Genomic DNA, 11,598 nt, shown 5'->3' with positions numbered 1-11,598 from the left:
CTTTCAACTTTTAGGCCGAGGCCCAATGTTGCGGAAAAGCAGCTTTTTTTGTTACAGGTTTTGCTGCAGTTTGTTGAGCCATCTGCACAATATCAAAACTCTGATCTATTCCTGCACGCCACGACATAGAAAGTGTAACGAAAAGCTTTATTATAAATCTCATCTGCAGGACGTCAGTCTATGGCGATATTACCTGGCACACCGCCGTGCTTTGTTTGTTTAAAGTGAGTCTTTGAGCAGAAAAACCTGTATCAAATATTGACAGTACCTTGTACTGCGGCTTCTATGCTTTCCACAGATCTCTTTCTTAATCTGCTCTGCGCCTCCATTTTAATTAAAATCAGCCTTTTATCCATATGGAGATCAGATGAGGGTTTTAGGGGCGTATCCTCCTACTCAGGCTTCACTCTCTGCTCTAGGCCTGGTTCATATCTGGGTTTGGTATTCCATTTGGGGAGTTTGCTTGGCGACCCTCCGAATAGAATACTGAACACACTGAAAAGAGGTTAAGGTGGGTTCACACCTGCGCCCGGTCTCCGTCTTCTGCCCGAGAAACTGGACAGGAAACAGAAACTCGGCAGTCAGTGTCCACCTGTGAGCGTCTTCTGCCTCTCCGTGGTTTTTGTTGTTTTTTTTAACCAGACACAAAGTCCTGCATGTCCAACTTTGTGTCCAGTTAAAAAAACAAACGGTTTCGCTGCGTAGACCAGAAGAGGCTCACAGGCGGACACTTTGCAAACCCATTCAAGTGAATGGGTTTGAAATCTGACTGCCAGTTTCCGTCTCCTGTCCAGAAGCCTGCAAAGCTGAGACTGGGCGCTGGTGTAAACCCACCCTTAGCTAAGAAACCACATGGACCCCATAGACTATAATGAGATCTGTGTGCACAAAACAAGCAGAGAGAGAAGTTCTGCTTGGGTGGAGCTGGGCGACAGGTTTCCCAAAGTGGAGAGCTAGGCCCTGGCAGGAGATGAAATGCCCCTTAGGCCGAGTTCACACACAGTATTTTGGTCAGGATTTTTAGGCCGTATCCGCCTCAAAATCCTGACCAAAAAGACGGCTCACATTGAAATCAACAGGAGCCGATCAGTTCTTTTTTTCTGGGAGCAGTTTGTTCCGGCTCCTGGAAAAAAAGAACGGACATGCTTATTTTTCAGGGAGAGTTGCCTCGCGAGTCCGCCTGAAGATACTTCCTCCTACCGACTAGGTCCATTCATTGGGCCTAATCTGGAGCAGAGTGCGCGACTGGATGTTGGTGCAGTGCGCCGGCATCAAGTCACAGCTAACCGTTTTTTAGTCCAGAAACAATCTGCCTCCGTCTCAGTTTCCCGGACCAAAAAACCCCATGTGCACTCAGCCTAAAGCCCTTTTGAGATCATTTGCATAAGAATTAAAATGCTAGCTTTCAGGAACATGGAGCCACATTGCAGAATAAGAAGGTTCTACCAAGTGTTGTCACTAGTTTGATACAGATGGGCGATTGGGACCATTTAGTAAGTGCTTCTGCCCCTTAGATCACATGTGACAAGGCGTCACATTGTGTAGAACCTGCTAGATGACCGTAGACAGTGAGATCCGCAGACTACTGGAGCATAAAGGTCGCTGGCGCGTTTCTACTTACTCATCATCCGGTGTGAGCTGCACTGGTTCACTGGTAAACTGAGTGTCAAAGTTCTCCAAACCATAGTCATCTGTGATCTGAGGCTTGAAGGGAGGAACCACTTGCTTTTTCTCCAGCTGAAAGAAGAGATGGAGAGAATTATTACGGCAAACCTTAGACCTGAGCTCAATAGGGAGCGCAGAGAGTGAAGCGCTAGTGCTCCATTCTGCTGATTATAGAGCAAGACTGATCCTGCACCATGATATCGGAATCCACCATAGTAATGAATGAAGCATGGATGTCATCTGAATGTGATCCGAGTGCCCCATCCTGCACCCCTGCTCGTCTACATTGGACATAAAACATCACATTATACAGAGTTGCTGTTACTCACAGATTTTTCTATGTCTTCGCTCCCTCCACTTCTTGTGAAGCCGCCTACGCAGGTATTAGGAGCCCCATACTAGTACTTTTAGTGGAGAAGGTCAGCCCTAGCACAGCAAACACATACATGGAAAGTCGCTGGCCTTCCAAGTACGACCTTATCTCCTCTATGTACAGAGGTTACAGGGTTAATGTTTGATCTTACTCGCGGCTTGTTGTAGCAGACGGGCTAACCTAGTTCACTGAGTTTATATACTCTTACTTCTCAGATTACTACGTGTGCACTATTCCTTGGAAGTCAGGATCACTCCCAGTAACACAGGGTAGTCTGAGCGGCTGGTGGCCATATTGCACAACTGATTAAAAAGGAGAACACCAGATAGTTTCAAGGGAGTCTGTCACCAGAAAACCCAACCTGGCACATAGGTTAGGGTCACCTGAATAAACAGTGGTCAATGGCCGCAAAGGGGCAGGATTGTGGTGTGAATTTGAAGGGCCTACAGAATATGGACCGTTATTTATAAAAGTACCAGAGGAAAACATATCACACACCATATGGAATAGAATAAAATAATACTTTATTAGGCCCTGTAGGGAAATTTGGTAGCCCGCAGATTGGTTTAGAACCAACATGTTACATATACATATGCATTATAGTAGTACAGGCAGAATAGTGGGGGAATACAGAAGTAGGTTACCACCATATTTGCCGTCCTACGCCTCAGATGGGGGATCCACAGAGTGGTGCTTGGGCCGCCTGTTCTGTTGTGTAGTTTTCGGTGCTGGAGGTGATCCCGCAGGGTGGAGGGCGAGTGACAGAACTGCAAGATCACGGCAGGGATGAAAGACCTTCCCGGCCTCTCTTTTCCGCAGCAGAAGGAGTTACTTATCTTCATGATGGCTTTATAGAAAGGGTGCAATGAGTTTGTGTGGATGGCTAGGAATTGCCTAATAGTCAATTGCGCAGTGTCCCAGCCCTCCAGCTTATGGCCGTGCACCAATCCGACCTTCCTAATTTGTCAGCTTAGCCGTATCCCTCGTATTTGATACTTTGGGCATGAACAGGAGCTGGCAGATTCCTTATCTGTGACTTATGTAGTTATTGTGACATTTGGTTGCTTTAATCCTCATGAGTATTATTTACAACCTACCTAAGAGTAATGGCTCTGGATAATTCCTATATTATTCTGAAGACCTATGTATACACTACAGGGGTTTGATTTGATCAAGAAACAGTTAAAATGAAAAAAAAAATCATTTACAATAAAGTTTTTCTGATACTCTGATGAATTAGAACAGATAACAAAACTAATGTGAACAAACCCAAACTGTAGGTGGTCCAATAAAACAATAGCCCTTTCCATATTGTAATGGACATTTCATGGCCTTATTTCATGGCCTTATTTCATCGCCTTCTGGTTATTCTTTCATGTGATTGTGAACTATACTGCAATTACATTGAAGGAAGATGATGGGAACACATAGGAGATCCCTGGGGAGGGCTCGGCTTATATCTACATGTCTGCTGGTAATATCTGCCGGTCATTATGGATAGCAGAGAAGATCTCTCCAATCACATTGGGACTCTCTTCCCCCCTGGAGCTACGTGGCCATGTTTCAAAGGGAAAAAGGGTCCCAGTCAAAGATCGCACCGTAGTCACTCAGTGTGTAAAGATATTAAAAGGAATCCATCAAATGCAAAAAATTGGTTTACAGGACCAGAGGCGCGAGCTCAACTGTCAGCCCCCAGCTCGGCCACTCGCCAGGTCACACTAGCGAGAGGGAAAATGTGCTCAGTACTCACGCTGAGGTGTCTGCAGATGTGTTACCTACACACTTGTATATCAAGACATGATGTGCAGTAAGTCTATGGACACAGAGGGGAGTGATGGGGGATATTAGTCAAGACTGACCGTCTTAACATGGACTAGGCGCATTTTCCCGCTGGCCTGGTGCCTTTGTACGAATCTATATCAGCTCCTCAAACCGATCGATCTGACAACCGCTGACCCGGCAGGAAGGGACCTTAGCTCGGCCGGACCCAGGGAGTCTGCGCCGGCTACAGCATGGGTTCTACCCTACCCTTCAGCTCTGGAGTCGCGTAATGATCTGAGAGTACCAACGGCGTCTTAAGGCCGTTTTCGCCGGCAGACACCTGCGGCACGCACAGACCCAGGAGGACAAATGGGAATTTGCCTTTGAACCGTCACGAGAGGCGTCAGAAACGAGGCGCCTGGGGTTCTTCACCGAATCCGACCCAGCCAGGTTCCCCACCCGACCCTGGGTTTCGGCTCTTTGGCTGGCCTGGCGCCCAAGTGCACGGCTTGGCCTCTGCATCTCTGTAAGACCGACCACGTTTACTCGGCACCCACTGGACGACAACCCCCGCCCTGGCTGGCAGGCTTTGATGACGGGAACCCGAGAGGCGGCATCCAAGGGCGGCAAGCCTCCGAACAGCTACCTTCCGACACACTCCAAACCAGGTGACACGCGTGGCCCGGGCTCTGCCCAGTCAACTGGCTGCCAAAAAAATTAAAATCTACAAGAGCTCCTTGCCGCCATCATTTATGTCACACTTGTGATGTAAAGGTGGATGCATATGGCTCAGCCGCCCAGGCCAACTTTTAGAAAACTGCAAGTCGCTTTAGATATAGAAATGGGTGCCATATTATTGTACCATGTCACCATAGCAAGAAACGCTGTACACATACCTGTGAGTATAGAAAGAATGATGATAGCCACACTGTATAAGTTATAAGCCATCATGGGGCTAGTAGAAGAGACAGATAAGAGGTTTTCTCCTTGATTGTTACAATAACGCTAATGCCTTGTAAGGTTATTTAATCACAGAGGCGGCCTGTACGCCCCATTATAGCATGCGCATGTTAGTAGTTACTGGCAGACCACAGACACTACATGACTGGCCATATACCGGCGTAGAGAGATGAAACTATACAGTATATAGAGGAGGGGGGTCTATATATCATACAAGATGTAACCCTTTATAGTTAATACCTCCAGTTTCTATAGAGCCGTCTCTCCCGGAGGGATCTGCGTAGGATACACACAAGCCATTGGCCATATGCACGTTGGTCTTTTATTAAGGAAATTGTTCATTCTCTATTTTATCTGGCAGCCATTTCCTACCAATTTAGCTAATAAACGGTCTGAGCAGAATGGAAATCCAGCTCTGGAAAACCTCAAAATTAATATTCACATACTTGAAATTACTCACAGCAGCCACCGGCGAAGAATAGTCTGACGCAACGCGTGGAATTATGGTAAGGTCAGCAAAGGTGACCCTATATCTGTGCAATCACAGAGAAAATTATATACCGCGCTGTGCAGAAGTTTTAGACAGGTGTGGGGAAAATGTTGCAAAGTGAGAATAGAAGGGTTAATAGTTTGTGTCAATTAACAAAATGAAGTCAATGAACAAAAGAGAAATCTAATGCCATCCATATTCAGTGTGACCTTTGCTCTTTGGAAGAGGAGTCCTGGAGGTGATGATATGGCCCCCACAGATATAGTCGTAATCTCATCATCATCCAGTCTGTCTGAGATGACATGAGGGCACAGACGGATTGGGGCAAGCCGACATCCACAGAAAATCTGGGCTCCAAGATGGTGGGAACAACCTCCCTGCTGAGTTCCTTTAAAAACTGGCTGCAAGTACCGAGAAGAACTGACGGAAGGCCACGGGCAAAGGTCACACCAAATACTGATGGGATTTACATTTCTCTTCATTCATTTCATTCTATAAATTGACAAAAATAATGTAACACCACTTCTATTTCTGAAGGCATGCTTACTTTACAGCATTCTTCCGCTCCAGCCCAAAACTTTTGCACAGTACTGTACACATAGTTATATCTCAGCCTTATAGACTAAACAACAGGCCATTCATAGATCAGGGGATGAGGAGGACTTGTATAGAGTGCGGCCATACGGTGGTAACGACTGATGGCGTTTACCATAGTGCGGCTTTACTATATAGTTGTATCTGATCTCATCCCAACAATCCATACAGCGCCTCTCTGGCCAGTATTCGTCTTGTTACCACGTAGTGTTAGGGCGGTAAAGTGATGCAACTCAGAATGTCAATGTGTCAGCTTGTATATCTCCAACCTGGAGACTGGAATAATGACATTATAGATGACCTTGTCACTATAGGTTCTCCTGGCATCCTGTCTCCTATGTGCTGTATGTGACACATGAAGACAATATACTGAAGGGGAAATAAAAGCAGCATGTGCTGAAATCTTAAAGGGGTTTCTAGGATCAGAATAGTTATGGTCTATTAGGACAGGCTTTCAATATCAGGATGGTGGGAGTCCAGCTGTTTGCACCCTGCTGAGGGCGGCTAGTTCAGTAAGAGGTGGCTTATGTCCTGGTTTTGATAAGAACAGATACTATTCATGCTTATTCATGTTGCACCAAATGAAACTCTGCATCCTTCAATAAATGGAGCTCCACTAGCCCCCACCGTTCCAGAGCTCCACTAGCCCCCACCGTTCCAGAGCTCCACTAGCCCCCACCGTTCCTGAGCTCCACTAGCCCCCACCGTTCCTGAGCTCCACTAGCCCCCACCGTTCCTGAGCTCCACTAGCCCCCACCGTTCCTGAGCTCCACTAGCCCCCACCGTTCCTGAGCTCCACTAGCCCCCACCGTTCCTGAGCTCCACTAGCCCCCACCGTTCCAGAGCTCCACTAGCCCCCACCGTTCCAGAGCTCCACTAGCCCCCACCGTTCCAGAGCTCCACTAGCCCCCACCGTTCATGAGCTCCACTAGCCCCCACCGTTCCTGAGCTCCACTAGGCCCCACCGTTCCTGAGCTCCACTAGCCCCCACCGTTCCTGAGCTCCACTAGCCCCCACCGTTCCTGAGCTCCACTAGCCCCCACTGTTCCTGATCAACCATTTGGGTTATTGTCAGCACACGATAGGTGGAGAAGGAGACATTATTAACCCGTCCTATTCAGTTATCAGCCAGTATTTTAGTGTGCAGGTACAGTACATACGGTCAGAATGAAATACAATGGAGCGGCAGGAAGTCTATTGCCCCATCACTGGTGCCTGTGTGTTGGATCCAGACAGGTGTAATGTACTGATGTCACTACTTTTTTCATACAGCTCCAGCCTGCCGGGACCAGAATGGATATGGGATAAGAATTTTGGGAGTTTTTTGTTGCATTATACTCTGTTGGGGACAAAATAAGAAGTGGTCTCACTCATGCTATATGATGACCTGTGAGATCTGTCAATCACTGACTGGAATGGAGCAAGTTGTATAGCCATATTAGTATACATGAATGTGCTCAGCTCCTCCTGCCCTATAACATGGTCACTGCCTGTACAATGTGACAGGTCCCCTTTAAGCTCTGTCACCAGGCATACAGCAGGACACTTCCCCCGGCCAACAGACCCCCACATCACAATGTGCCCATCAAGCGTCAGCCAACCAGCAGATTCAATACTTTATTAATAGTGGAGCACAATCGATGTGTTTGAAGGTAAATGTGTCGGTGCCGTTCCCATACACCCTGAGCTGCTGGGCGCTGACCGCGGTTACCCTCTCCCCGTCACCGGCTCCCACCACTGAGCCATTTGTCAATGCAGGCAGAATTTTAATAGACTTTGAAACATTGACTAAAAGAAGGGGAAAAACTTCAGAAAAAGAAAACCACTCCTGGGCTTATCCTTTCTACATTTCCAGAGATTTAAATAAGCCTGTTATGAAGCAAAATAATAAAAGCGGAGCGGCAGCGCCATGAGAGCGGCCGAGAATGGAGACAATTCCCCCTCCTGGTCTCTGCCTTGTGATCAGACAACATTTGTGCCTTTCATCTAGGGCTGTAGCCAGGCCCTGCAGTGGAAATGATCTCAGTCTAGCGGGGCATCCTCGCTCCTACAAATAAATAGCAGCAGCAGAACAAATAGATGTGTAATGAGATGTCTGTTTCCTTGCAGAAATCCCAGTACATGGCAGTTTACAGGAAAGAGGCGACCTTTAGCACCGGGGATATTAACCATATCGGCCACTCTTCTGCTGCCAAGGTATGCTGGACCGTACTAAAAGGAAAAACAGGGTGGGGTGATGATAACCGTGCAGACCGTACAGAGTTAATAACCCGTGTGCAACCCTGGCATAACAGGAAAGCAGAGAAAGTGTGGGACATAACCTGGAAACTCATGAGCAGGTACACGAAAATAACACCAACCCCTGCTGGAGAGACTTCAAGGGCTAAAAATATAAGTAGTCACAGCGGCTCTGCAAGATAACCTGGATATTAGGAGTTCAGTAATATCCATGTTACCGGGGGCTAGTGCCAAATATAATGCTCCGAGCGATGGGTTACACACGGGACTGTGGGAGAATCTTATCAGTAACAACTTAACACTAGCACCCATCTACCCTTCTATGGGGGCAATTAAAGTGCAGGAGGTAACTTACACAGAGAACCCCCGCCACCACCTGTCTACAGAATGCCTTGTACACTGCGCCTATAGAGATATAGGGGACAGGCAGACCTGCGTTCAAAATGCCAGTCTTCATAAATCTGCCCAAAACTAGAGGCACATAAAATTGCGCAGTATACTCTATTCTATGCCAAATTTATCAGACCTCTGATACCCCCTCCCATTCCCATTACATCTCAGCAAGAGATTCGTCCTATGGGAATAGATGATTGAAAAATATAGGATATTTATATTTAGGTTATTATTTAGCTAGGATGTTACCCTGCTTGTGTCCACTAGGTGGCGTATTGTTACTACAAAATGAAACAGTCCTAGTAGACTACACAACTATAGCTTACAAAACACTAGTACACACCACAGCGGTAAGAAATAGGATAGCCGGACATGAAACATATCTATACCACATGCTGTGTATATCTGTTATATATCTATACCATATTCTAACTTTGGATTGGTTAGATTCCTAACTATATATATATATATATATATGTGTGTGTTTCAAAATTCCCTAGGATAGTTTACAATCAGACTGTCCCGACCATCAGAGTTCGTCGTAGTTTCCATCATTTTGGCCACACAGCTATTCTTCCCATCAAATCTCCAAAGACTGCCAAAAGAGGCTCCGAACCGAGTGCACGATGGCGGTGTGAACAGAGCCTTCCATCTAGGACATGACATCGGTATTAGCTAACCAGAGACATCCTGCTATGCGATGACAGATCTGTCCGCACATGGGTGTCTCTGTTTAGCTAATACTAAGCCATTCATATATACACAGCCAAAAATAAACAGAATTAGTGCCAGAGATAGATGGGAAAACCAAAGAAATTTATTAAAAAGGAAAAAAAAAAAAAAAGTGTGGAAAAGAAAACTAATTTAAAGTCTTAGGGTAAATGATATAGATCATGGAAAGGATGTAGAGTAACATCCGAGGCCGAGGTCCAAATAAAAAGGCAGCGCCAGTCCGTATCAATCACCAAGACGTTACTTGTATACGCAGACCACTGCTGCCATCTACTGGGCACTGACACAATTACATGCTGCTAAAGTTTAGCAGAGGATCTGACATGTAGGATATGTTCACAAGCCACTCAAGGTACATGCACATGTTACAGATGTGTAATTCAGTATTTGTACAGTATCAATACTAGGTCTGTGTCATCTGCCTCCTATGTTGTAGAGCAATTCTCCCCCACAAGCGAAGAATACAGCACAGTATGGAGGCACCATATGTAATGCAAAGCCACTCGTAACGATAGGGGCTGAGGTGGAGGAGCCAGGGGGCCCCACATGTCACCCTCAACTCACTCATTCTTCAATGGCTTGGAGCCTGCACTTATTAAATTTATAAGCCCATCGCTAACCATTTCTTAGCAAAAAAACAAAAAAACAGCAACATATAGTAATATAGCACAGGACTGGCCATGACCGATGGGGGTCACCGACAGAAAGAAATGATGTGAACAAGTCTTTATGGTGTTCTGGGCCCAGCAAGAGAAGGAAAAGGAAATGTAAGGGTAAGTTCACACAGGGTTTTTTGGTCAGGAGGTCACCTCAGGTTCTGGACCAAAAAACAGGTAGCCACGACTGAATGCCGATGCACTGCACCAGCCGCGCACTCTTCTCCGGATTAGGCTCAATGAATGGGTCTAGTCGGGAGGAGGGAGTGTCTTCAGCGGATTCGCAAGGCAAATCGGCCTGAAGAATGAGTATGTCGCATATTTTTTTTTTTTTATTTATTTCAATGGGCACTGTCCTTTTGGTCAGGATTTGGAGGCCGATACGGCTTCAAAATCCTGACCAAAAAAAACCCTGTGTGACCTTACCCTAAATGTACAGATATCTGACAGTAGTGAGGAGAAGTTGTACAGGGGGTCCCAAAACTGAGCTTCTGCACCAGGGCCCAAGAGCCATTAGCTACTCCCCTGCACAAAGCTGTAGGTATTTGGTAAGGTAACACTTATTGGAAAAAGTGTCTAAAAAAGTTCTGCAGGTAAGAGCTGCGAAACTCCTTAGATGTTCTGGAAGCGGAGATTTTCCTGCAGGAGTGGATTTAGGAGGAGGGAGAAGTAGAAGAGCCTCCTTTAGATTTCCTATTCCTTATCAAGACACTCTTGGTTTTGGCTCAAAAATGGAACTTTTCCATAAGTGCGTCCTCCACATAAAAGTGTGTTCTCAGAACAAGAGATGTTTGGATGAAGCGGTGGTCAAGCATTGCTGGTCCAGTCACGTCTACAGGAATGGGGACACAGGACCCCGACTCTTGTGACTGGTGGTGGGTCCCATGAACCAGGCACCGTCCTGTAGCTTTGTAATAGATATCCATTGCAGGATAAATACACTGAGTTTGTGCTGCCTATTTTATGGTTTTATCCTTGACTGGTAAATGCAGGTTTCCTATAGTATGGCCTGTATACTGTGTTGAATATTCCTCAGAGAATAGAGAGATACCGAGCACACTTATAGTGTAGATGGTCTATTATAAATATATAGATGAATTATCTGGTGTTTATGAAAAGAACTCAGGACCTGGTGGCCTCTCACCTGATCGGGTTGTGACTCCGTTCACAACTCCGTTTTCAGCAATATTAGGCTTCGTCAGAGTGAGAGTGGCAGCACGTCTCTATAACACTGGTCAAAAACCAGGAGGATGCACCAATGGAAGAACAAAAGGACGGCGCTCTCAGGTCCAAAGGAATTTATTCAAAAAGAAGATTGCACTCTTCTTTTTGAATAAATTCCTTTGGACCTGAGAGCGCCGTCCTTTTGTTCTTCCATTGTTGAATATTCCTCAGTCCTACTTGAGTGGAGGAGATATTGTGATATATAAAATAAGGTGGGCTACATAATAGATCAGGAGTTGGGTGTGTAATCTTGAGAATCCTCACCAGTCAGCATGGTGAAGGGGCTTAAATGTACAGCAGTTCCTTCATTTACTGCACACCTACCTGAATAGTTTTGGTCAGTATAAGAAACTTTATAATCTACCTTACTAAAGAAATATTTCTTTCTCGGCTTATCAGACTAAGTTACTTCTTACTTAGTCTTTAGACTCTTAAGTCTAAAGAGATGGGAGAGGGGCGGCTACTGGAAAAGACACAGGCATACTGCACCGGCTGTATTCTGCTACAATGTG

At 45.9% G+C, this 11,598-nt stretch overlaps 2 protein-coding genes across 4 annotated transcripts in view; both read right to left on the bottom strand.

Annotated features, from left to right (window-relative positions):
- PRKCZ (protein kinase C zeta) overlaps positions 1-11,598 on the bottom strand; it is a 168,059-nt gene that overhangs the window by 2,718 nt on the left and 153,743 nt on the right. For all 3 annotated transcript variants that reach the window (XM_075279628.1, XM_075279630.1, XM_075279629.1), the window contains one exon: positions 1,622-1,737. In XM_075279628.1, coding sequence (XP_075135729.1) covers positions 1,622-1,737 — 116 coding nt within the window. The remainder of the gene's footprint in view (positions 1-1,621; positions 1,738-11,598) is intronic.
- SKI (SKI proto-oncogene) overlaps positions 1-11,598 on the bottom strand; it is a 307,129-nt gene that overhangs the window by 193,469 nt on the left and 102,062 nt on the right. The window lies entirely within an intron of this gene.

The sequence above is a fragment of the Leptodactylus fuscus genome, chromosome 6 (assembly GCF_031893055.1).
Source record: "Leptodactylus fuscus isolate aLepFus1 chromosome 6, aLepFus1.hap2, whole genome shotgun sequence".
NCBI classification, from domain to species: Eukaryota; Metazoa; Chordata; class Amphibia; order Anura; family Leptodactylidae; genus Leptodactylus; species Leptodactylus fuscus.
Note: the sequence above shows the minus strand (reverse complement) of the source record. Positions and strands in the feature narration are given on the sequence as shown.